The sequence below is a fragment of the Condylura cristata genome, unplaced genomic scaffold (genome assembly GCF_000260355.1).
Source record: "Condylura cristata isolate star-nosed mole 26May11 unplaced genomic scaffold, ConCri1.0 scaffold00015, whole genome shotgun sequence".
Lineage (NCBI taxonomy): Eukaryota > Metazoa > Chordata > Mammalia > Eulipotyphla > Talpidae > Condylura > Condylura cristata.
Window position 1 is genome coordinate 8,164,677 of NW_004567116.1, and position 26,955 is coordinate 8,191,631.

General features: G+C 42.9%; 1 protein-coding gene across 7 annotated transcripts in view; it reads left to right on the top strand.

Annotated features, from left to right (window-relative positions):
* The window catches only part of CELF1 (CUGBP, Elav-like family member 1), a 69,118-nt gene extending 42,511 nt beyond the window's left edge, over positions 1-26,607 (top strand). The window contains exons 1-14 of one of the 7 annotated variants that reach the window (XM_012725487.1): positions 81-90; positions 7,366-7,553; positions 9,268-9,350; positions 9,687-9,735; positions 10,482-10,616; positions 11,721-11,800; positions 12,116-12,277; positions 14,862-14,937; positions 16,366-16,494; positions 17,101-17,214; positions 17,805-17,990; positions 19,673-19,816; positions 20,203-20,369; positions 20,458-26,607. In XM_012725487.1, the coding sequence (XP_012580941.1) occupies positions 7,376-7,553; positions 9,268-9,350; positions 9,687-9,735; positions 10,482-10,616; positions 11,721-11,800; positions 12,116-12,277; positions 14,862-14,937; positions 16,366-16,494; positions 17,101-17,214; positions 17,805-17,990; positions 19,673-19,816; positions 20,203-20,330 (1,464 nt within the window). In that variant the 5' untranslated portion in view covers positions 81-90; positions 7,366-7,375 and the 3' untranslated portion in view covers positions 20,331-20,369; positions 20,458-26,607. Of the gene's footprint in view, positions 1-80; positions 91-7,365; positions 7,554-9,267; positions 9,351-9,686; positions 9,736-10,481; positions 10,617-11,720; positions 11,801-12,115; positions 12,278-14,861; positions 14,938-16,365; positions 16,495-17,100; positions 17,215-17,804; positions 17,991-19,672; positions 19,817-20,202; positions 20,370-20,457 lie in introns of those variants that run through there. The other 6 variants (XM_004682823.2, XM_012725488.1, XM_012725489.1 and 3 more) reach the window with 6 other exon arrangements.
* The last annotated feature ends 348 nt before the right edge of the window (positions 26,608-26,955 follow it).

Here is a 26,955-nt window from a genome sequence, read left to right on the forward strand (position 1 = left end):
TTTTTTTTTTTTTTTTTTTCTTTTTTCTTTTTGGTTTACTAGGCCAGGCTGCCTCAGGTGTTACGAGCAGTTATCCATCAACTCATTATTGTAAGTCCCCATGCCCACTCCCATAGGCACCAGACACCAGAATACCAGAGTTGGAAGAAAGAAAGTTCTTGAGAATGGTGTGTGCTTGCCAGCTCTTTCTTGGAGTCTCTCAGTTCATCTTTTTACATGTACTGCTTTAGCAGGAGGTTTGCCATCAGTGGTTTTTCCTCATGGAAGTGATTTTGCCTAGGAGTATGATCCAGCAAAGTATCTTATTTCAAAATTTCTTTACAACGAAGAATTGGTGGAGGAACTATAGAAGGGCCAGGGAATTCAAGACCACCTTCCTTTTTCTACCTTTAACACTACCCTTAATTCTACTCCAAGCCACTCTTCAGCTTTCACTGGTTTTTCTTTCTTGTACCTAGCTCATAGATATTCTCCAAGAGTTGAATGTCAGGCCATTTTCTCTTAGGCTCTTCCAGGGTTTGAAGGAGGCATTGATGTGCTGCTCTTCTTCTTAGCTCTCTATATTTACCCTCCAAATGACCCTTGAGCTCTCTGACTATTCTAAAAGCTGTCCATTGGCTATAATTCAATCTGGAGGCTTCCCTGTGCAAAGACTAATTTCACAGGTTGCCTACAGTAGGACACCAAGAATGGTAAGTAACTTATTTGTCTTCTTCATTCCTTTAGAAGCAATTTCTAAGTTCTGGTGGAGCCTGCCTTCTCAGTTTCCAGCATTGCCTGACATTGGTTCCTAATCTTTTGGGCTAAATTCTACAAAAGCCTTCTCATCATCATTGAGGCTTTCATAGCTCCATCAGCATAACACTTTCTCCAGCTACTTAATTCATTCAGCTTTAACCCTTACACATACCTCTCTAGTTCCTGAAATAAAAGAGAACCATGTTAGCTACCTTTTTTAACATAACTTTTTTGTATCTGTTAAAGCATTTTGCAGGGTGTTTTGATTGTCCTTTCAGATGTATAATTCCATTGTCTTCAGGGAAGGTAATGCTTATAGACCCCTGTGGTGTATAGTATATGGCACATGTAGGATGTTGAGAAATAAAGTTGAATGAATGATAAGCTGATTTGGGTTTCTTGACCCAGTTCCAACTAGGGGTGTGTGGAAGCCCCTTGGGGCTATCTGAGAATGCAACCAGTTCCTGACAGTACCTAGAGACAGGGTCAGATTCCACAGGTTAAGGGCTCAATCTCCTACCTCCAGATGTCGGCAGTCAGTCCAGCCTGCCGTCTGGGCTTCTAACCCCTGGGCTACAAATTGGAGTTTTCTTAGATGTAAGTAGCTACTTGCAAACTGAGATAGTATCTGTGTTTCTGACCAATTGCCTATAAGTCATAGATTGTAGGACATCCTCTCTGGGTTTGATTAATTTGCCAGAACAGCAGTAGAACTTAGGAAGCCAGTTTACTCACTAACTCACCATTTATTATGAAAGATACAACTCAGGAACAGCAAGATGGATGTGATGTACAGGCAGAGTATGGGATAAAGCTCTGCTCGGGCTCACATATCTCCTGCAGGTAGACCATTCTTCCCCCAAATTGCTACGTACAGACCTGGGAGCTTTTTAAAACCCTCCTTGTAAGTTTTTATGGCGGATTCATTACATGGGTACATTGAGTAATTCATTCTAACTCATTCACCATTAGCAGTTGAGCTCAATCTCCAGCTCCTCTCCACTTCCAAAACTAATCACATGGCTGGTTCTCCTGGTAACCAGTCCTCATCCTTGGGTGCTTTTCCCAAAAAAATCATTGCATTAACATAGCAGAAAATAACCTTTATCACACTTTACATTCAGGAAATTCTAAGGCTTATGGGGGTGGAGGGAGGTTGTAACCAGCAAGACCAAATATATGAGAAATATGTTTTTGTCATCTAAGTGATCGAATACATGTATTTCCTATAAATCACAATGTCACATATACCGTGTGAGACTTTTTAAATCAGAGATGATTACAGAGATGAGGTCTCTAAATTCTATCTGTGTTCCTCAAGGAAGAATGCTTGAAAACCTTCACAAGTAGATTGTTAGCTAGTCTGCTTTTGAATGACTTTAAAACTGTTAGTGGTAGCTTTTTCTCCTAACACCTCAGCTAGCAAGAACATGCACCCTGTCCTTGTTCTCATTAGAGAACAGCGGGTAAGTAACTCAGGTCAGTGTTCTTGGGTCTTTATTCTTCTGTGCCAGTTCTTCCAAAGCTCACCATACATATGAACCCATCGAGCTTGTAGGGTGGGTGGTGGTTGGAGGTTGATTTCAACAATCATGTCTTCTGGGAAGGAAGAGGGATTGGTAAGTATCTGATATTTTCCTGTTTGTATAATAAACAAGAGAAGTCAACAGGTAAAGCTAAAGGGGGAGTGAAAAAAGGTACTGAAAGATTTTAAAAGTGATTTTTATCCAGTTTTTAACTTTTAATGAGGTAATACTGGTCCGTAACATCTAAGTTTCAGGTGTTTAGCATTGTGATTTGACATCTTTGTACACTACATCATGATCACCACTAAGTCTTACCATATAGTTTACTTACTTAATCTGTTTTACACACACAGACCCCAACTACCTTTCCTTATGGTAATTACTAACCTATATCAAAGAATTTGTTTTGTTTTGTTTTGTTTTGTTTTGTATGTATGTTTACTTTGGTGCTTTATATTCCACATGTGAGTGACATCATATAACACTTAGCCTAATAGCATCAAGGGCCACCCATATTACTGTAAATGTCAAGATTTCATCTTTACAACTAAGTAGCTATTCCATTGTGTGTATTTACCCCACCTCTTTTTTATCTATCAAATGAAAATGAGTGTTAAACAGATGATAATAGTTTTTGCTGACTTGTTTGCATGAAATCAGAGGCCCACTCGAAACTAGCATGTATGAAATGCTTTTCTTGTAAGGACACATGTGAGCTGGGCTATATTGTAGTCAGGGGATCCATAGCTAGACCTGAAAATTGCCTTCTTTCTGATCCCAGGACTCATGTTTCAGTTTCTCTGCATGTGCTTCCCTTCTTTCTTGACATCTGCTTTATGCCTTTGGGTACAGCATGGTTTTGCCTGGCCACCTCCCTTTTCGGCTGTATTGTGACCCCTTATATGTCTCTCTCAAATTGAGAGGTAATTCATATAACATAAAATTGATCTTTTTTTAAGAAAAAGTTTATTTATGCATATAAGTACTGGGGTACAGGTCAGAGGTGGGGGTGGTGAGAAGATTCCCCAGAGACAGAAGGGGGAGCAGAACAGGCTGAGCCAGCAGCATACTGTGAGCCAGCTCCTTGGCCGGCCTGGACTAGAACTTGAGCCTCAGTGGCTGGCAGTAGCTTTGATAGTATTGTCTTGCTACTTCTACGCCATCAGGAGGCCCCAAATTTACCTTTTTTAGCAAACAAAATTGAAAATTCTTTCCTGTACCTACAAAGTTGTGTAGTTACTATCACCAGTTGCAGAGTATTTTCATCAGAATATATTCACTCCAAAGTGGATCCTGAGCCCTTTAGCAATTATGGGTTCCGGCTCCTCTCCTTACCCCAATCTGTCATTCCTACCTATTTCTGCCTCTTGTTACAACCAGTTGCCATACTGCCCTTTTCACCTTATCAACGCAACTCTATAGTGTCAACTTTTCCACTTGTGACTTCACTGCCTGTTTCTGCTAACCATTTCCAGGTTCTGTGGCAGCATTGTGCAGTAGAACTTTTTGTAATGATAAAAACATTCTTTCTCTCTGCTGTCCTGTGCAGTAGCCAGTAGTCACATGTGACTAATATGACTGAGGAATTAGTTTTTTAAAATTGTACTTAAATGCCACATGCAGCTAGTGGCTGCTTTCTAGTTCAATACAGGGTGCAGCCTTAGAGGATTGTGGGTGTCCAGGCCTGCTTTAAGCATAGGTCATGGGCTTAGCTTGCATCAGGTTGTTGGGTTGAAATCACCCCTTGTCTTGGGATGGGAAGGAAGTGGGACAGAGCATCAGTCTTGCCCCCTTAGCTGGACCTGGGGCTGAGTTTTGTGAAGTGAGGGTTTAAGAATTTTAAATAAATGTGTGCTTTGAAAATAAATTTTTATTGTTTCCTCCCTGTTTCTCTTCCTAAGTGGTTCCCTGTTCTGATTTCCTGTGGTTTGTTCTGCCGAGAATTAAGACAAGGCAGACTCTAGTCCTGCTTGTTCTGGAGGAACTGCCAGTTGTTACCATTATTGCTTCTGCTGTCTGGCAGGCATTACTTCTACAAAAGACAAGAACTTCCACAGACTTGCCTCTTAGGAGTGACAGGGACTCTATAGATACTGATCCAGGGGGCTGCTAAACTCATTGATGATTCTTGATTAGGTGGAACAAATACATGATTCATGGTTACTGACCCCGAGAAGCCCTCATCAAGTGGAGAGGTGAACACACATATGAGAATGTCTTTAGTGATATGTGAATGCCATACCTGGCCAGTGTGGGTCCTTGCATAGCTTACTGGCAGTCTTGTCCCTGTTTACTTTTTAATAAGTGATGAGTTTTTCACTTGTTTTTGAGAACAATGTATGAACTAAAGGTACGTGTGGAAGGTTGAGGATAGGGTGATGTTCATCTCTTCAGATACAGTGCTAGTAGGAATGTTTGTGATGCCTCATTATATACATTGGTGTACATGTGGTTGCTTCTCTTTATTATCTCCAGTAGATAGTGCAATTTTTATTTCTAACTCCATCTTCTTGAACTCTAAAGAAGTATCCCGTGTTTTTCTTACCAGTGCATTCCACTTCTATCAGGTGCCTGGCCTGTTCAAGTAGGTGCACACTATTTAATGGAGAAAGGGAATAAACATGCCAAAGTCCAGAGGGCATGTTGTTCACAGCAGCTTGAGCCTGGCCTGGCCTAATTGTGCTCTAAAAGTGCTTCTCAAACTGGTGATGGACCCTGTTCCTACCTACCCTTGCCCCCAGTTTGTAAAGTACAATACAAACAATTTAGTAAGAAAAGAACAAAGATATAAGCTTGACCTTGAGGATTTTATTATTATTAGATGGAACACAAAATTGCAGTTTACTTGTAAAATTTGCTGAAGACTGGTTTGAAGATTGCCCCTGGTCTAGGAGATTCTTCTTGGGTATTGAATTTGTATACTCAGGAGAAAGGTAGCTATGGAGCAGATGGTCATAAGAAACGAGATGGATTTAGAGAGGAGAGAGAGAAAGGTCATTTGCCTGGGATGCTGAGTCTCCACTGAGTTCTTGAATAAACCATGATCCATGTATATTCTGTGTTAATGTTTTTGCACTAAAGAAAGATATAGACAGTTTAGAAATGGCATCCAATATAGAAGGGGCAGGGGAGAGCACTTGCCTCCAGTGTAATACAATTACAGTTAAACCCTTGCTGCATCTCAAACATAGCTGTCAGCTTCCTTATCAACAGCAACACATGGTCAGAACAGGTTTGGGGTTGCATTAATCCTCCCTAGAATAGAAATAGATTAAAGATTAGAGACATTTTAATAAACTAACACTAAAACTTGAAAGTAATTAAAGTTGTTGAGGATAGGCTGTTGGTATTGTTTCTGTAGTGAGGGTTTTATTATTATTCATAGTCGTGTGATTTCTGCTTAGAACTATAGGATTAGACTTCTAAAAGCAGTTTTAGTGTATTTTTGCAGTGACTTAACCTCATAGTTTTAATAGGTTAAAGGAAAATCGGTAAAACAATGTTTCAAAACACTTAAAACAAAAATAGGGTAAATTGATTGTGTGGCAATCAAGGAGACAGTAGCAGCTCTTTAATTTGAGGACCCACTTAGTGTACAGCATTTATTTTTATCATAATTAGTTGTATAAATAGGGGGACTTGCTAAGAACCAGAATTTCCTCTCATTCTATCTTTGAGTACTAACTTTGATGATAATTAAGCTAATTTACGTTACAAGGATAAATAGGAAATAAAACCATTTCTGTCTAGTTGGGAGAACTGAGTCCAGCTAAGTCCAGATTCTGCTGAAAGACGGTAAATACTATAATGAGGGTAATAAGGACAGTTTGAGTTTTGATCCAGACAGTTAACTTGGAAGGTAATAACAGTTACTCTATATGCCATTTGTCTTACAACTTTTGATATTTATTTAGTAGTAGGTTCAGCAAAAGGAATGTGAAAATAATCCCTTATATTATAGATGTTCAATTTCAAAAGATTTACGAATTACAAGATTGGTTGAACTACTTTCATACACCTTGCATTCTCAGCAACCTGCAAACTCTGTTTGCCCATAGAGTTTGGAAAAACTATTTTGTCTTTAAAGAAAACTAGCATTTTTAGGGTTAAATGTTTGAACATGTCAGTTTTTAATGTGAAGGTGTGATTTCTGGATTATACCTCAAAACATGTAACAGAAAAGTTAATATGCTAGTTTCCTGGGACTGACTTAATGGGTTAGATATGTGCTGAGCATGATCTGAAGATGTTGAAATAGTGGTAGACAGAATAAAGACTTGTATTCATTCTGAATAGACACATTCACAATGTTAGAATCCCTCTAGGTACTTAGCATTTGATAGGGGTAGGAATGAAGGCATTGTAAAATAGGAGCATTGCAAGTTTGGTGTGATAGGATTGGAGGAACTTGCGAATGTTATATGGTTATAATTCACTACTTGAAATCTTGGAGAATGAACGCTAAAGTTGAATGAGTTAGAAACAAAACAACCTAGGAAGGTATCTTCTTTATGTGCAGTAGCAGTCATTTTTGAAAATTTAAGAGGTTAAATTTTGTTTTGGTCTGGGGGACAATTAGGATTTCACAGAAGACAGCCAGAATTTAAAAAAAACCAACATTCTTGTCAATTCTTAGCTTGGTCTTGGAAATCAAGTGCTTATGTTCTGCTGTCTCGTGTGTGTGCACACGCGCACACGTGTGTGGTTTTACCTATTTTATATATACATTGAGAGTTCTGAACCTTAAATATGATCAATGGTCCTCTATGATTTTATGTTTGTTTTTGAAAATTTTACAAACAGCTAAAAATAATCCAGTCTGAAGTTCTTAGAGTCCTCATTTTGGACAATGTATGACACTCAGTTTCTTAGTTAAAACCTAGGCTGTGTGACTTTAGTTTCAAATCTAGTGGAAGAGGGGGGTGGCCTTGGTGAGGGAGTACACTGACCTGGGAGCTCTTGTAAATAGAATGGAGAGAGAATCCTCCCTCCCACCCACATCATAAACTCTCTTTTCTGGAAAATAGTTGAAAACTTTAAAGAAAAAGCCTTTGGAAAGCAACACAAATGCATTATTTGAGTTTTATTTTATCTCATGCAGCTCAAAGAAAATGAACGGCACTCTGGACCACCCAGACCAACCAGATCTTGATGCTATCAAGATGTTTGTGGGCCAGGTTCCAAGAACCTGGTCTGAGAAGGACTTGAGGGAACTCTTTGAACAGTATGGTGCTGTCTATGAAATCAACGTCCTAAGGGATAGGAGCCAAAATCCTCCCCAGAGCAAAGGTGAGGATGGGTTTATGTATCATTTGTCAGTCTGTATATGTGTTGTCTCATCAGAAGGCTCCTGTGACTACGTGGGGCAGGGTGGGGGTAGTGTCTGTCATTTTATAGTAGCTTTATCTTCAAACCTGAACACATTTAGTGACTGAAAGTTAAGGTGGCATCTTGAGAGTAATTTGTAAATTACACCAGATCTTGGGCTGTCCCTGTGTAAAACTCTTTTAATTCAAGAGTCAGGGTCATGCGAACATCTCTTTTGACTTTGGGAATGGAATGGCCCAAGTTAAAGTTAAAATGAACCAACCACAAAATTTTCTATAGTGCTTTGGCTAGAGTAAACTGAAAGAGAAAGACTGTCCACTGTCCTTGGATTTATGCTAGTGTTATAGAGGCCTGCAAGATTGCTTAACACCTAGGGGGAACTTGCTTGTAGATAACCTTTTGGGTGATAGCTTACAAAATGAACGAAAGAAAGGCTGAGCTGCTTCTAGAAATACCAGCAGAGTGGCAGTTTCACAGCATTGATAGTAGCTGAGCCATTAGCTTTGCCTCTATACATGCACAAACGTACTCTCAGTTTTCCAAATGACTGATCTCAGAGTAATTTTGCGTGAACAGTTATGACTGGAACAGCTTAATAGTGGGGGATTTAGAAGCAGAGGAATTATTTTCATTGTGGTGTGTAACCCAAAACTAAAAGTATTATAATTGCTGTTTAAAAAAAACAAACACCCAAAAACAACAAAACCAAAACTGGCATCCAGTAATTTAAAATATTAATTGCAGAATGATTCTGAAAGAAATTTATGTAGTACCTCATGGACCTAAGATTTAGAAGACATACTCTCCCTCCTATTCCTATTAAAGATACCAAAGCACAAAGATCTTCACAAGATCTCCTCAGTCTGTTGTGCTTTGTGCTATAAAGAAGTTTAATTGTGGCCCTCCCTGGTGGCGCAGCGGGTTAAAGCACAACACAAAGAAGCTTAAGCCACTTCTGCATGAGTTTGATCCCCCTCCTGCCCCGGAGGAGACCACATGGTGTGGCAGACCTCTCCTGGCCCGCCTGCTGCTCCCCTCAGCAGTGTACTTCATCGATCTGCCTGTTCTGTACCCCACTCTGTCTCTGGTGAATCCTCACCCTCCGCATCTCTGGCCTGTACCCCAGTTCTGTACAAACAAATAAATAAATGTTAAAAAAAAAAAGAAGTTTAATTGTATTTGCTAACCAGGATTCTCAAAAAAAGACAAAGGTTTTTCTTAAATCATTTTATAACTTAACAAATTATACTTATGTTTGAGGCATATGGTAGAAATTGACTGAAGTGTAAGGAATGGTTTATTCTAAGACAGAGTGTGTCCTGTTCGTATATGAGTCCACTTGCCCAGGACTCTACCTGGGGTAAAAGGCAAGACACCTTGACCTTTGTAGAAGTTATCTTTCCTGGAAAAGTTATAGGCTCAGTGGAGAAGAATTTTAATAGAATTTGGAGTCTCTAAAAATGGAAAAAATGTAGAGAAAGTTATGTGAGTTTTTTTCCTAACATGGGTGGTGTCAGTATCTCCCTCCTTTCCCCACTTCTCTGAACCCTACCTCCTTTTCCCTCCCTTCACTGATTTTAGTAATCCTTTCTTAAGTTCAGGTATGTCTGTGGAGGAGAGAATTTGCCTGCTTTCCAAAGACTGATTTGATTTGGTGAAATTTTGTTTGTTGCAGGGTGCTGTTTTGTTACATTTTACACCCGTAAAGCTGCATTAGATGCTCAGAATGCTCTTCACAATATGAAGGTCCTCCCAGGGGTAAGAAAGCTCCTATAAGTAAGTGGTACTGTGGGAGTTTTAATATATGGAACATACCTGCATGTTTTGGGCACCTGCTGGAAAAGGTGATTGCCACAGCATTGGTAACAGGAGGACATAGAGAATTTTCAGGAAGATAGGCTGACAGTAGTTCTCTGCAGGGTGAGTTTTGACATCTTGACTTAGATTCTATTTTGATAGTTCATTGGAGGAGGGGAGGTCATAAGGCATACCGAGTTCAGAGATATTGACTCTAATTTTGTTATTTCCTTTGGAGTTCTCATTTATATTGCTGAATATGTATCTGTGCAGTGGTAATATTTATGTGTTTTTCAGATGCATCATCCTATACAGATGAAACCTGCTGACAGTGAGAAGAACAATGGTAAGCAGGTGTATAAAGCCCTCTGCATAAGGTTTCTTTTAACATCTGGGTGTGCTATTCTATCATCTAATTGTACTTTTCTTTAAAATAAGTATAGTTAATGAGGTAGGGTTGATAGGGAAACATTACAAGAACATTTTAGAGTGAATGGGTATGTTTTTGATCAATATAATGTCTTCTGAACGGGTTAAACCGGTTTGATGGGTTTTAATCAGCATATTACAAAAGAGAGCTTCCTCCTCAGCAGAATAGTCAGAGAAAGAAAGTGGATAGTTACACTCTCTGAAAACTGTTTGTTTCTTTTTTCATATCAATCATAAAAGCTCCTCATTTCTGTAGTAGTATTGTTGGAAAGAACAACATTACAAAGTGCTAATAAGTATGATACTAAGTAAGTCGCTTGATAACTATACTACCTTAGAGGTAAATCCAGGTAACCTGGGATTTATGAGATAAGAAAATAGGCACAGAATAGTTAAGTAGCTTTCATAAGAACACAAAAACTACGTTTTTCCATATATGCATAAATGTATTCCATATGCTTCCAATTATAATTTAAAATACCATTGCTTAAAAGAGGAGAGGCTATATTATGAAGAAAATATATATCCTAGAATCCATGAAAATACAGTATAAAGTATAAAGGCACAAATCCAGGATTCAGATGCAGGTGGTATACTTACAATGTCTGCTACACTAACGCTTGTGATAGTAATGGTCAAGCCTTTTGTGTTTTACTCTCTTAGCAGTGGAAGACAGGAAGCTGTTTATTGGTATGATTTCCAAGAAGTGCACTGAAAATGACATCCGAGTCATGTTCTCTTCATTTGGACAGATTGAAGAATGCCGGATATTGCGGGGACCTGATGGCCTGAGCAGAGGTATATACTTTTTTTTTTTAAAGATTTATTTATTTATGCATACAGAACTGGGGTATAGGCCAGAGGTGCAGGGGAGGTGAGAGGCTTCACCAGAGACAGAGTGGGGAGCAGAACAGGCCGACTGACGAAGCACACTGCTGAGGGGAGCAGCAGGTGGTCAGGAGAGGTCTGCTGCGCCATGTGGGTCAGCTCCGGGGTGGGGTTCGAAGTGCTGACGTGACTATAGCTTCTTAGTGCTGTGTTTCAACCCACTGTGCCACCAGGGAAGGCCCAGGTATATACATTTTTAATCTTTAAAGATACCTGTCTTAAATTTGGAATCTCTCTCTCTTTTTTTTTAAATACCTGTCTTAAACTTGGAGTCTCTTTTTGTTTTTTATTTTGAGATTTTTAAAATTTATTTATTCATTTAAGAACTGGGTGTAGGCCAGAGTGCAGTGGGTGAGAGGATTCACCAGAGAGAGTGGTAAGCATAACAGGTGGATCCACTGAAATACTGCTGAGTGGAGCAGCAGGTGAGACAGGAGAGGTCTGCTGCACCACATGGATTAGCTCTATGTCTCAGTACCGAACTCATGCCACAGTAGCTGGCGACAGTACTGAGACTTTACTCTGCCATCAGGGAAAGCCCTGGAGTCTCTTTAATTTGACTAGTGAGGACCAGTGTTTATTAGTCCCCATGGGCCAGTCATTGAGAGATTGGGTATGGCGTTGTGTATCTACATCCTGTCACAACTGCTGCTACCAGCTGACCCCTTTAGTATTCTCCCAGCTCCACTAAAGAGTCTGCATTTCTTTATCTCAAGTTGAAATTGTCTTTTTTTGTGCTGGAGAGGTACTTGATGCCCAAATGGAAACACTAAAAAATATGCTTTCTCCTTTATCCTTCAAGTTCTTTATTTTCTGTTTGTGCTGCTCTGTTTTTTAATTAAATCCCTTATCATCTGTTGTAACATGTCTGTCTCATCTACTAGCTCCTGAACCATGAAGGCAGAATCTGTGTCTGTATTGCTAGCATGCTAATTGGCACATAGGTCCTCAGTAAATGTCCAGTAGATAAATGAGCAAACAAATCAAATGAGTTACTGACTTCTCTCTTACCAGGTTGTGCGTTCGTGACCTTCACGACAAGAGCCATGGCACAGACGGCTATCAAGGCAATGCACCAAGCACAGACCATGGAGGTGGGAGCAGATGACTGAAGGGGGGAGTCCCTTCATCAGAGAATGCTAGGACAGTTCCCCGAAGTTCAGCAGCAGGCTTATTTCTAATTGGCCTGAAAGCTAAGCAGTCTAGACATCTTAAAGTTAAAATGTTTAATGTTAACCTTTGGGAAGTAGTTGTCCTTTTCAGTTGTCTCTTGACACTGATTTCTGTCAGGAAGAGAGAGTCCTTTGGCATTGAATAAAATGACAGTGCTACCTGCATATCACCAGAAAGGAGTATTTTTCTTCACCCAGAAGGATGCATTTGACCCTTTGGTTTTGGTGTTTTCATAGGGTTGCTCGTCCCCCATGGTGGTAAAATTTGCTGATACGCAGAAGGACAAAGAACAGAAGAGAATGGCCCAGCAGCTCCAACAGCAGATGCAGCAAATCAGCGCAGCATCTGTGTGGGGAAACCTTGCTGGTCTAAATACTCTTGGACCCCAGTATTTAGCAGTGAGTCTTTGTGGTTTGCTTTCTGCAGACTGTGCAAGCTCCCAGCTGTTTCTTTTTCTGCTGTCCCTAGCTAACAAACACAATGGCATTTACAACTTTGGCATATTGAAATTTCACATAAAAATTAAGACAATGAAGTATTCTTCCATTCAGGTTAGTGTCCCCCCCATCTTTGTTTATATCTTGAGACCTCAGCTACAATTAGAGTGAAATTCTAATTCCCGATAAAAGACATTTAGAAACACCTCCCATATCCCTGCCCCTAGGTGAAAAAAATGCTGAAGGATTCTTACTACTACTAGCTTTCTCCATATATCTTTCTACCAGACACAGAGGACATCATTAAAATCTGTACTGAAGAGTATGTTTTTTCCTGCTGCCTGAGACATCTAAAGATTAACATGAGTATCATTAAATTGAGTATTGCAGGTGTATATTTGAGTTTACGACATCGTAATAAAGAGTCCTTTAATTTGATCTCTCCCCATGTGCTTTAGTCATACAGTCCAAAGAGGGACAGGCTCTAATTTTTTATTTAGATTAACTAAGTCTACAGTATATAATACAGGGTGCATTATTGCTTTAATCCTTAAAAGAATTTCAGACAGCACAAGGCGTTTAAGGCTGTTGCATCTATGAAGTTACCAGTGAAGGAAACTAAAGGGTGACACCATGAGATTTGTATGGATAATCAAAAAATGCACACATAAGAATAATTCTGAGGAGTCATTCACCCCACACCATTTAACATTTTATTTTATATAGAAATAGAAGAAAGGTATTGTTTTCTGTGTCCTGGTACTGAGTTTTGGTTAATTTAATGCTCCCCTGGTTAATATGATTTCTGAAATGTTAGATCATGTCACTGTGATGGCACATCATTATTTCTCTAAAGTAAAAAAGTATAGATGAATGTTGTATTTTAACACATTTAATTGTTTCTAGTGCTAGGACATTGTAAGTTCAGAAAATTAGTTTGCAGTCTCCTGCCACAATGATAATGCTTTGAATGTGATCTCCATGATGTACATTTGTTTTTCTTTTAAGATTTATTTATTATTTATTTATTTATACATACAGAACTGGAGTATAAGCCCGAGGTGCAGAGGGTGAGAGGATTCACCAGAAACAGAGTGGGGAGCAGAACAGGCAGATTGACTGAAATACACTGCTGAGGGGAGCAGTGGGCGGGTCAGGAGAGGTCTACTGTGCCATGTGGGTCAGCTCCCTGGTGGGGATCCAACTCCTGCTGTAGTAGCTGCAATAGCTTCATAGTATTGTGCTTTAACCTGTTGTACAACCAGGGAGGGCCAGCATTTGCTCTTCTTAAAGAGTCTTGTTTCCTTTCGTTGGGGTAAACCTCGCTTTCTCTTGTCAGTGACATAGGCAGCATTTACTTGGTGGTACATGTGGGAGCTGTGGTGTCTGTTTTTGTTAGACTTGGCCCCCAGCCCTAAGAGTTGTTCTCCTTTAAAGAGGAAATGAAGGTGCCAAGTACAGTATATTCAGCCTACAGTTGGGGCTGAACTCATTCTCAAGGGACTTCCGGTGACAAAGACAGGTAGGCATTAGTGGACTGGATAAGTGGTAGCACATCATCAATTATGAGGTTCTTTGTGAAGTACAGGCATTTGAGCCTGGTCTCTACTGCACTGGAGCAGAGGTTCTTAATCTCTGTAGAGTTGTGGATTCCACTGAAAAGCTGGTTAAAACTGGGTGCTTGTGCATTTTTTCTTTCACTTATGAAGGTTTGAAAACCACTGGAAACCATATGGATTATGACAACGACAGAGAAGCTAGGTTAGATATTTTTGGGAATGGGCAACAGGTTGTGTTAGAATAGAGTAACATTTTCAGCAGGTTATTTAGATGAAGGTTTTAGTTTGCTAAGGTAATGTTCACAGGGATCAGTGAGCTCACAGACAGATCCTTGTATTTTGTTTGTGGGACAGCTATTGAGTGACACTGTCCATTGAACTGATCCATCAATCATTGGGTCACGTGCATCAGTGAAGATCAGTTTGGAGGGGAGGAGATACATGGTAGTATGAGATTGACCGATCTAGTCATGGGTCACTTATGACCAACCTAGCATGACTCCAAGAAATACCCTGAAATGGTCAGATTTAACATTTAAAATAATATATGAATAATATATGAATGTCTGGATGGAAACAACCCACAAAATAAAATGCGTGGGTCCACCTAAGGAGACCTGGGAGAAAAGACCTAGATACATTTGTCACATGCAGACACACATCACAGTCGACTGCATCTTTGCCTGATTTGAGCTTAGTTTCCTGCACTGATTCTGCCCTCTGTTGTGCTGCATTCTGCTGCGCAGCGACTTGAGCTTGGTGCAGTACTCAGCGAACCTGACTTCAGGGCCGGGCCTTCAGCTGTGTTGTCTTGTCCTTTGCTGTTAAAAGCTTCATGTTTCTGTTGTGCTGGCTTGGGATCTTGTCTTCAACTTTCTTCTCTCTGGGGTCCTCTGCACTCTCGCTTTGCTGTGCTGTAGAGTTATCCCAGATGCAGAACCAGCCCTCACTCTCACTCTTGTTCTGTTTTTTGGTGTAATGTCTAGCTTTATTTGCAGCTCCTTCAGCAGACTGCCTCCTCTGGGAACCTCAACACCCTGAGCAGCCTCCACCCAATGGGAGGTAAGTGTTTCACTGCCGCGGCGCAGCAGCAGCCGCCAGGCCAACAGACCCAGCTGACAGCAGCCTGAGAGCTCTGCACCGCTGATGCAGAAAGAAAATTCCTCACTCATTATATAACCTGATGGAAGAATCCCCATTCTTATCACCTGTTTTGTTTCTGGAAGGTGGCTCTGTCAGTGGTTTGATAGTTGCTCTGAGTTCACTGCTTTCTGCCCCTTTAAGTCTCAATTGAGGAAGAAGATAGAAAAGAACTATTAGCACCTATGAATTCTCTGCAGTCATTTTTATAGAGAGAGAATTAATTAGACTGTTTTAGTGACTCGAGAAAAAAACCTAGGATGACGTCCATGCAAATGACTTGCTCTGAAGCTGCTAGAACCCAGACTGTGTTAGTTTACCTCCTTCTTATGTATGTTATTATGTTTATTATCTTTTGTTGCCATTAACTTTTAGGAAACTTAATTGACTGATTCCTGAGTTTTTAGGGTTCCACAGGAAACCTGAGGCAGAGGTCATCAGAAGATTGGGGGGGGGATTAGGGTGTAGAGCAGCTCAGAAATGCCAGTCTTTCCCCTGCTTAGGATGGGCTAAATAGACAGACAGGTGCCTTTAAGAAAGGGGCCGCGTTAGATGAATTACAGTTTGCTGTTGGAGAAATTTTAATACTGGTTCATATTGTCCCAGAGACATAGAGTTTGCTATGATTTTTTAAAAATTGCTAGATTGAAATCTGTGTTGTTTTTATTCTCATAGCTCTCCTCCCCAATCCATCTGTCTTTCCATCATCTGGTAAATGGCTTGCAACACAGTATCAGTGTGGTTCAAATTTCTTGCTCTCTTTTGAACAGTGTTGCCTAGTTGTACTTGGAACTTTTTTTTTTTTTCCCTATTAGAGTTTTTTTCTCTCCTGATGATTAATCTGCTATTCAAGTAGTGGTTTTCCTTTACTCTTTATTCTGTATCCTATTGCTGCTCTCACATACCTTCCCCCCAGTTATTCCTGCCTTGGCTTTCTGAATCTCTGCTCATTTGCTTCCATTTCAAAGAACAGCTGCTTTTCAGAGTATCGGTAAGGTCTCAGATGAAGGCCTTCTGTGCCTCAGGATTTGGCTCTGTTTTTCTCTTAGTCCCCTTGTCCCCAGGCTGGATCATCAGTTTACCTTCTTTTTTCGTTTTCTAATTGCTCCTCCCTTTAATACTTCTCACTTGGGGTAGCCTTAGGCATCTTCTTGAGGAAATGATGTGAGGTTTCTTAATGAATTCAGTGATATCTGAATCATACTGGAGTTCTGTAATATTGCTTATAAAGCTTATCGAGCACAATTCCTCTTTTTCTGGTACCAGCCTCCTGCCAGTGTGCAGTGTCATTACTGGAGCAGATACGCGCACCCTTACCTGCTAGCTGATCTCTTGCTTTGGATGTTGCAGGGTTAAATGCGATGCAGTTGCAGAATTTGGCCGCGCTGGCTGCCGCAGCCAGCGCAGCTCAGAGCACACCCAGCGGTACCAGTGCCCTCACTACATCCAGCAGTCCCCTCAGCGTGCTCACCAGTTCAGGTAAGCACTTGCTTGGGACCAGTATACCCTGTGTACCTGGGATAGAATCCAGGTGTTTGTCGTCCCGGAAAGTACTGAACATTCATTTTCAAAAGGGTCAGGTCGTGAACAACTCATTTTCAAATGTTACCATCTGACTTAGAGAAATTTCATCATTTTTATTTTGTCGAAGCCATCATTTGACTCTGTCTCACAGGGACACTTATTGAAATTAGTCGGTGAAAGCCTCTTTTAGGAAGAAAATACTTGAATAGTATCACTTTTTAAAGAAGATTTATTTATTACTTATGCATACAAGAACCAGGTACAGGCCAGAAGGGCACGGTGTGAGAGGATTCACCAGAAACAGTAGGGAGCAGAATAGGCGGATCTACTGAAACATACTGCTGAGGGGAGTAGTGGGCAGGACAGGAGCCGTCTGCTGGGTCACCTCCTTGGCCAGGGATCGAACTCATATTGTTGTATCTGTGGATAGCTTCATAATACTGCACTTTAACCCCTTGTACCACCAGGAAGGCCCAGAATAGTATCATTCTTGTGCCTGAATCCTGTTGGTACAAGCAGGTGCCTATTGGCTTGAGTTTATAATTCATAACTTTTTGACAGCAGGGTCTTCACCGAGCTCTAGCAGCAGCAGCTCTGTCAACCCCATCGCCTCCCTTGGAGCCCTGCAGACCCTGGCTGGAGCAACAGCAGGCCTCAACGTGAGCTCTTTGGCAGGTGAGGGGCCGATTCTGGGTGTCATCAAGCCATTCTTTGTGCCATGGTACATTGTAAATAACCCTGCCCTTAAACTAGCTGCAATTTGCAGCTGTCTTTCTAAAGTCATTTTCTCATTTATGATGTAGAAATAGAATGCTTTGAGGGTTATTAAGAAGCTAAATAAGAACATAGACTATATGCTGAGCACATTGCCTGGGACAGTGTCTGGCATATAGAATGCACAGTGTTAGCTGCTGTTTGGCGGTGGGGTTTGTTCACATCTTTTCATAGGCTGCATGCTTCATTGTTAGTCCCCAGTTCTGCGAGACTGTAGTAAGTACACTCCACCTCTGTGTGAGGAAGTGGAGCGTCATCTGTACATGATGTCACTGGCACAGCTTGGGAGAAGGGACTGAGAACCATACCTAAATGTGGCACTTTGCAGTATCCTCATTAGCAGCCGGGCTGGCAGGTGCCCTGAAATCTGACCAGTCAGATGTGTGTTTCTCTTCAGACACTAGAAGGGAAATCTTTGTATCTCCCCTTTTCCACTTGTCCCTAAATGGAGTCTTTCTAATGTGTTGACCCTGTTCTTGCCCTCACCCAAGGGATGGCTGCTTTAAATGGGGGCCTCGGCAGCAGCGGCCTCTCCAATGGCACCGGGAGCACCATGGAAGCACTCACGCAGGCCTACTCCGGGATCCAGCAATATGCTGCTGCAGCGCTCCCCACTTTATACAACCAGAATCTTTTGACACAGCAGAGTATTGGTGCAGCTGGAAGCCAGAAGGAAGGTGAATGCAGTGGGAGTCGGGGGCAGGGATAGGCACTCCCGACTGTATATGCGCCAGAGCCAAAGGCGGAGAGAAGCTAAGAGAACATTTAGGTGGTTAGACCAACACTTTCTTTTCTTCTCTCTCTCTTTTTTTTAATTCTGCAAATTGTGATCTACTTTTGGCATATTTTCTGGATATGGCTCAATTCAGAACCGGTATGTTACCTTCAGTTGGGGCTGTGGTTTTAGGTAAAGAAACATGCTGATCTCTGTCAGGTGCCATTTGACGATTTGTTTCTGTTAGGAATTTTTCTCTGGATTGTACGTCTGTTAGAGGACATCTTCTGCCTAGGTCTCCCTTTAAGCTCTGTCCTTTGTGATTTACTCCACTTTCTGATCTGTACCTTTCCTTCTTGAGGATAGAGTAAAGGGAGATGAGATGGAGAGAGTTATTCCTATGGCTGATGCAGCGGGAAGCGTGTGTTTTGACATAAATGATAATGCTTTCAGAACAGGATTTCCAGGCAGAGGGGCCTGAGGTGGTTTGTAGGAATTACAAAGTTCTGCTGATACTTTCGTGTTCACATTTGAGTAGATTTGTATGATCAGGAGCTGACAAAGGTGTAAGCCACTAGTGTGGAGAAAAGACAAGTCTCCCTTGCCATTGCACTGGAGAATTGTGGTCTAGTGCATCCTCACCCGCTCTAAATGAGGTGTGTTTGTGCATTTGGATACAATAGTGGGGGGTGGATGGAACTGTGGCAGCATGCAATAAGCAGGTAAAAATGTGAGGTGTTCTGGATGATGCTTTGAAGAACAGTGAAGAGGAAAAAATAGGGTGTGCTCGAGTCACAGCATTTTATGTAGCATAGTCTCTAGTTACTGTTAAGCAGACACTGGAAGGAAGGAGGCGGGCCAGGTGTATCGCTGATATGACTAGAGGAAATAGAGGGATGGAGGCAGAGGAATGACAAGTGCAAGGGTCCTGAGGCAGCAGTGTCCCCTAGTGCGCTTGGCAGCAGAGGAGGGTCACGGGTGATTGGGCAACGGCCGGATTGCAGTTGTAGTAAAACTCTGTCCTTTTGTGTAAGTGGTTGGAAAGGAAAACATGTTCTATTTTTGAGCTCAGTATTCATCATAGGCATTTTTTTTTAAATAAAAATTTTCACCAAACACAATTTACATAAGATAAAATTCGCCCTATTTGAAATCAGTTCTGTGAGCTTTGACAAACACTGTCAGTCATGTTCACCACAGCTGGAAGAGCATTCGCGTAGCCCCAGAAAGTGTCCGCTCACCTTTGTGGTGGTTCCTTGCCCCTGCCTCCTGCCTTGGTAACTGCCAGTCTTACCTGCTGGTAATTCCTAGGCACAATTGGGAGACCTGTGCGTGTTCCTCTCTAAGCCACTAGCCTGACTTTTTTGCTTCCACATGCAAGGCTGCCTATTTTAGCGCCCCGGTAGACCCCCGATCACAAGGTCAAATTCTAATGACCTTCACTGAGAGGAGAAGAAGGCTGATGGAGGAAGGAATCTGTTTCAGTAATGGTCTTTAACTTCTCTACTTCATATTTGGAGACACTGTCGTTCTCCCCATGAATCTGTTGGGAAGCTGACAGTTTGAACACGGGTAGAAATGAGAGTGGTGTCGGGGTGAGTGTGCTTGACACTGATACTTTGTCAATTGATGGGTATTTTGAAGGTCCAGAGGGAGCGAACCTGTTCATCTACCACCTGCCCCAGGAGTTTGGAGATCAGGACCTGCTGCAGATGTTTATGCCCTTTGGGAATGTCGTGTCCGCCAAGGTTTTTATAGACAAGCAGACAAACCTGAGCAAGTGTTTTGGTATGATGGCTTCTGTGCTGGTGTGCTGGCATGGGGATACGGGTTAAGTACCTCACCACTGAGAGAGAAGGGGCTGATAGCTGGAAGAGATGGGTTTGAGTTTGGGTTGCTGTCTAATGCTGCCTTGAGCAGATTACATGACCTCTGTGAGCCTCAGCAATTTCATTTCTGTAGAAGGGATGATGATGTCTGTTCTGTGGCCCCAAAGGTAAACATAAAGTAGAACATAATTTATTTCATGTGATAGGATTTCCAGAATTCTTATCTGTTCTGAGAAAAATTGGGATTTTTAGGCTTAAGTTCATAAAAGTATCTTCTGCTTGAGGAGGACTGAGAATCACCTTGCCTGGTTATGTCCCTCACCTAGGTTTCTGCTTGGATCACAGGTTTCGTAAGTTACGACAATCCTGTTTCGGCGCAAGCTGCCATCCAGTCCATGAATGGCTTTCAGATTGGCATGAAGCGGCTTAAAGTGCAGCTCAAACGTTCGAAGAATGACAGCAAACCCTACTGAGCGTGCTCCCCTCTGAGACTGGAGTGAGAGGGTCTTCTGGTAAGTGGGGGAGGAGCACCCTTAGTGATTCGAAGTCCTAAAGCTGTGTGTTGACAGCCCCGGACCCTGATCCCTGCCACTCTCGCAGGCACAGCTTGCCCTGAAGACTCGGCTCTGCCTTCTGTGGGAGTTTCGCTTCGTACAGAGGACGAGTTTGTGCTTTGGTTTCCAGTGTTTTACTTTGGAGTTTAGGTGCCATATCCTGAGTTGTTTTTTTTTTCCCCCTCTTTATTTAAAGTTTGCTGTGTTTGTAACCAGTATGTGTTGAGAAGGACCAACATCAAACTGCCCTGGGGGTAGAGGGAGAGTGGAGAAGCATTTAAAAAGATCAGACTTGCCCCAAACTATCCAAGAGAGAGGACCGAATGAAACCGAAAATGCTCTCAGAACCACCTACTCAGAGAGTGGTGAAAGGAGAACTGATGTGCAGGCGCTGGGGGCAGAGTGACGGGGTTGGCTTTGGAGGAGTGAGTGGCTGACTCCAGTGGCCCTGGGAGGCGAAGGCTGAGACTTCTCCATTGTTGCCTTCTAGGTGGAGATAATGAATTCTTGCCTCCTGGTTTTCAGATTCTTGTCAAGGATTTCTGTCCCTTTTGCAAGAATAAGGGGTTAACAATTCTTGGAAATGAAGCACCTGTTAAATTAGCCTGGCATATGCCAACAGTAGGGAGCCATCACCCATTACCTGTTTTCTTAGCTAGCCGTTGGTTTGAGTTGGCCTTGTCCGACTGGTCAAAGTAGTCCTTTCTGATATATTTCACCACCAAATTATTAGACCATGGCTCATTTCTACCAGGTCCCTTGGGAAAAGGCCTATAGGGAAGATGTAGTTGACCATCAGACAGCAGAGCGCATCACTGCCAAGCTCACAGTTTTCTTATGAGGGTACATCTGAGTGGCGTCTGGCTGAAGTGGCCTCTCTCCTGAGCAGAGCGATCAAAAGCCATTGAATTGGGCGGAGGAGTTGGGGGGAGGAAGAGCCTGCTTCTTGGCTTACCTGATCAGATGCCCCTCTGCCACAATGCTATATTTGCCAGTGACCAGCACTTAATACTCAAAAGGACTAAGAAATCCACACTTGTTGCCTAGCTGAGGTATTCCAGACATAGTTTTCCCTCTAAGGCAGGCCCCTTTTCTAACCACTTCAGCTCCACTGCAGCCTCTTTTTCTGCTCTTGGGGACAGAGGAGATGAAAGGATGTTTACAGCCTCCATATGGGTTTAGTGTTCATTTACCTCAGTATTACCGTGTTCATTTTTGTCCTCGTGCTTACAGTCAGCTCCCTGCTGCCTCCCACAGGTCTCACTCCACCTCCTGCCTGTGACCCACACAACCTCTGGGCTCTGCCTCTGCTCCAAGAAACACTGGGGGCATCAGCCAGGGAGCTCGGCTGTTGGGACTGTGCACCCGATAGGCCAACACTCTCAGGATATGACTTCACCAAGGCCAGGGCTGGGTGTCTGGGATCTTAAACCCCATACATCAGTCCTGACCCCTTGCAGCAGAGATGAGATTTAAGGGGTTGGTTTGCTATTACGTCAGAGGGGCCTCGTTCCTTGTCATGTTGTCCATTTGGGTGACAAGCAGGGATTGACTGTCTTGGGTGACAAGCAGGTGGTGTTGGATTATCCCATTGAAACTGGGACAGCTGTTCCCTTCTCACAGTGGTAACTTGGGTCTGTTGTCCTCTTAAGAAACACGAAACATACATACTTCTTAAGCTGAACCACGTAAACTTGAATTCTGCGCACTGGGAGAAATGTGTCCTGTGTTTCAAGGATAAAACTGTTCCAAAGGCTTCCAGGGTCATGATGGAATTTTTTAAATAAATGCAAAAAAATAAAAATAAATAAAAAGAAAAAAAGAAAACAAAAAAAGAAAAAAAATGCTAGGTTGGGGAGGCGCTGTTCTGAATCCCAACCAGCTGGAACCAAGAATGTCGTTTCTATTTTTATAGAAGTTTTATACAGCTCCGGGGTGGAGAATATTTATTACCTAAATTATATCTCTGGAAAAGGCCAGGATTTTGTAGAATCCAGAATGTGATTGTTGTACACACAGGGTGCTGTGTATGATTGAAACTACTGACTTTCTGTGGCCCATTTGCAGCCCAGCTAATCTGCCAGAGGGGGAGGAGTTAATGCTGTGAACTGGCAGAGGAGAGAGCTGTGCTCCCTGGGGTGCTGCGGTGCTCTGATGATTGACCTTCTGTTCTGTCTTCCTCCTTGGCCATCATGGGGTCTCCTGAGCCCAGAACTCTACTCTGTCCCTCCTTGGGCCCTTTTCGCTCCCCCTCCCCCATTATCCCTGTTGTTTATCCACAGATGTGTCCTGGGCTCTGGGTCCTTACGAAACCCCTTTCCACATGGCATGAAAGGCAAAGGTGTGATCAACTCACTTTGCTACCAGACCCTGAGGTGTCCTGTGTGCTATGGGTCCTCTTTCTAAAGGGAGAGTGGGCCGAAGCAGGGCCCTGGCTCCCAGAGCGGCCAGCAGCCGAGAGCATGCACTTCTCTGTTCTCTTCTCTCCCTGCCCAGTGAGCTAGCGCAGCGGCACTGCCCTTGAGCACAGTTCTCTCCCCAGGCCAAAGATGGTTTTGTGAAGACGCTGCTCCCCGACAAGTCTCACATGTGAAAGGGTTCAGCTCGGAGAGTGGAGACTAGCAGTCAAACCTTAAGCAATCCTTTTCTGTTGTGTGGGGGTTTCACTTACATAAATGTGTTTTCTGCTGTAGTTTTTGTTTTCCTTGGATTTCATCATGAAATCGATTTGCCTTGAATGCAGCCAGACACTATATCCTGGGTTCCACACGAGTGGCCAGGGTCTGCATGGAAGCTAAGAGCTTGGATTTCTGGGAGCAAAGGGCCATCCCCAGAAATCCTGGCCCTGTCCACTAAAGAGTTCTACTGACGCCCAGGCAGCATCTGCTGCACTCTCCCTGCATCTTGACCAGGGGTTGAGGGACAGCCTGAGGCTCTGCTCCACTGGAGACCTTCTCAGCCAAGGTCAGGCTTCGGGGGAAATCCAAGCCTTAGGTTCCCTTGTCTCTGGCAGTTGGATGTTTTCTTGGTGTCCTCCATGTCCTTTTTGACTTTTCCCTGTGTCCATTGTTAGCATGTGCAAAAGTTCCCTGTCATCACCCAGCCCCTGCCCCGCCCGCCTCCTCATTTCAGGGCTGTACACAGTGAGTGTTCCTGTTCTCTCTCTCTGTTTGGATGTATTGCTCTGTGTAACTCAGTGGGTCTCCCTCTTTCTGGTTTGTTTTTTTTTCTAGATTCCTGCCGTTTGTTCATCGTTGTGCCTAAAGCATGTCGATGTGGCGTCAAGTACATCGTCCAAATCCCTGTCTCTTCAGCTTCTCTGATGCTTGAACTCTCACCTTTGACCTTGTGTTCACCTTTGATGCTGATGTGTATTTTTATTATGTTTGTTTCTTTCTTTGTTTTTTCTTTTTTCTTTCCTTTTTTTTTTCTTTTGTGCTGCCAAATTGGTTTTGCTAGAACGACTGCTGAAGGGGAAATATTTAAACTTGCATTTGAATATAAAAAAATCTATTTTTCTAGAACTTCATAAGATAACCACTTGATTTTGTGATTCCAATTCTTTGTAATTGTCTTCAGAGCAGCCCTACTAGCACATACCGTGTGGTGTTTGTATTTCTGTGAACACACAGCCAGTCCGTTTCTAGGCTTCGTTTCTGTGTGCTTAGTTTTCAAGACAACTTTGAAGTAAACAATGAAATAAAAGATGTCGCTAAAACCTTGGGGGCTCCTGAGCACGTTTTGCTGATACAGTTTTGGGGCTCGAGGAGACCGCATGTGTTCTTATTTTTGTTGTTCTGAGTTCTCAGCTGCAGCAAACACCTGAACCTCTTCCTTTTTGACTGTAGGCTGCAGCTTGAGCCCCGGCCCTTTTTCTTTTGTGGTTCCTCCCTGTAGTGACCCGAGGGGAGCCCTCAGATCCCCTTGTTCCCACCCCTCAGCCCCTCCATGCCCTCCTCCATGCTTGTTCCTACAGTCTCCACAGCAAAATGTGATGCTTTGATTTTTTTTTGTTTTTGTATTGTTTTTGTGTTGAATTTTTTCCTTTCCTACTAAGATTATGCCCAGAAAAAAACAAGTTTTGCATGTTTCCTGCTGTTTCTTCACACCTTCGTATATATATCTCTATAATATATATATATATATATCACCTTCACCTCTCTGTTTTCTATAGTTTGTGCAAAAACTGATCGATTTAAAAGGGTTTCAAAGAAGCTGTTTTAAATTGTTGTGGGGTTGTTTTTTTCAAGATTGTACTGTTTTATTTTGAAGTGGCAACTTTCTCCTCTCTTGCCTGTAGAGCGTTAGCCTGTGCACTTAGACTGTCACCTCCTGTGGCCTCCAGGCCCTGCAGGGCCTCTAAGGAGGCCGGCTGCTCTGCTCAGAGATGGTGGGCAGAGGGCCTGGAGAGGCTGGAGGAGCAGAGATAGGACGACTCAGAGGTGGCTGGGGGTGGGAGAGAAGCTTAGCGCATTAGGGGTAATGAGCTCCCCTTGGCCTGGAAGAAGGAGGGTGCTCGAAACCACTTTAGAGGAGGCCATCTGTGCACTAAGCAGCCCACCTGCCACCACCTTTCCTAGGTGACAAGCACAATACCACAGTCTTCACACTGTTTACAGCCCTGGGAGCCAGCCACCCCACACGGCTCTTCACCACAGTTCGGCTCTTGCTTAGCTAGTGGGGTGGGGCAAGGGCAGGGATTGTATCTTTTTGTAATTGGGTGAAGAGCCAAATAGCTACTGTCCCTGGGTGCCAGGCCAGCCTGTTCCTTGGTTTCCTGAGGGGAACTTGTCCTCCTCTCTGTGGCACCACCCAGCCTCAGGGTCTGAGGGACTTGAGTAAGAATGTGAATGGTGCAGCGAGAGGCCAGCAGGGATGAGAGGTCACAGGACCGATCTTTGGAGGTAAGAGGTTGCAGAGGGAGGAGCTTGTGACTGATCCCACCCAGACCTAAGCTGCTGACTGGTGGGACGCGGGAAGTAGGAAGTCCTGGGAGAGGCGGAGCGGGGGCGGAGCCGAGGGCCTAGGGGAGGGGTGGGGAAGGTAGAAGCACTGTTAGCATCACCCTTGCTGGGCTTGGAGAAGGCGCCCCACCAGAGCGTGCGCTGGGCCCCAGTGGGTTGCTTAGTACTACGCGGAGGCCACTCATGCTAGGAGGAAAGGGCGGCCAGATGGAGGCCCAGTGTATGGTAGGCTGCTTAATCTCCTGGAAGGGGTGATTGGATGGAGAGAGGCCAGGAGCCCCAGCCTGAGCGAGACTGCTGTGCACCCCACAGTCTGACTGCACAGAGCCGCCTCTGTTGGCAGAAGGCGCCAAGGCTCCCTTCCTGTGTATTCAGAATTCGTGTTTGCCAATATATTTTGCTTTCAATTCCAAGAGGAGCTCTGGGAAAACCTGTGGATAAAACCAAATGCCAAACGTTGGACGCTGTCTCCTTTTCCTTTTCTCTCTCTGATTGTTTTAATTGTTCTGTGGTGGTTTTAATGGATTTGAGGCCCTGGAGCGGCAGCTGCCTTTCTGATTTCCAGCTGCTTTTTGTGAATAATTTAAAAAGAAAAAAAAAAAAGAAACTTTACATTTTGGAGACAAACCTGTGTGAGTTTTTTATTGGTACAAACGTTGTATTTAACACTAGGGGTTTTGTACAGTTTTTTGCCTTTTCTACTAGAAAACAATGTAAAGTGATTTCACAATGTGAAGAGAAAAAATTGCCACTATGACCAAACGCACAGTCTGTTCTGCAGCAACAACGGGATTCAATCAACTCAAAGTCGTGATTCAGCCGTAGAAATGCTTTTCCTTTACCTTGTTTGAGCTTTTCCTTTCTTTCCTGTTTTGATTTGCAAAAGAAAATGTCTTTTTTGTGTGAACTTGTGTTGTACTATGTAGAAAATTATGGATTTTACTTTAATGGTTTAAAAAAAAAAGGCAAGAAGAGCCCTTGTCGCTTTTCTGACCTGATCACAGAGTTTGTGTAGTGGATTAAAATGAAAAAAAAAATAAAAAATGTTACAAGTTTGGAGCAAGGGAGTATGTGTTTAAAAGGAATCTCTTTCCTTTTTTTTGTGTGTTTTTCCTTTTGTCCCAATGGGGAACCTAAATCTGTTTTAATTGCACAGACACACGGACAAAAAGTCATTTTGTATCTGCCAAGTGTGGTACCTTCCTTTGTTTATTTGCTATTAAACTGTTTGAGAAGAACTGATGTTGTCTTCGTTACTGATTCTTGGTGTGGCGATATGCCCTGGGGATATGCCCTGGGGCTGGCGGGGTTCCTATTTTCAAAGAAGGCCAGGCACCCCAGAAGTTTTTATTTTCATTTACCTATTGGTATGCAACTGAACCCACTGAAGACTCTTGGGGGGAGGCGTGGTATTTGCTCCCAGAAAATTGCCTTCTCCCATCATCCACTGTCCTGTAACTTTCCTACCATGAAAATGCCTCTTTGCTATCATCCATTTTTGTGCTGCTGCTGTTTTCAGTAGAGGCTGACACTACAGGTTGTTCAGGCACATTTTAAACTGGGGTTTAGGTGATTTTCAT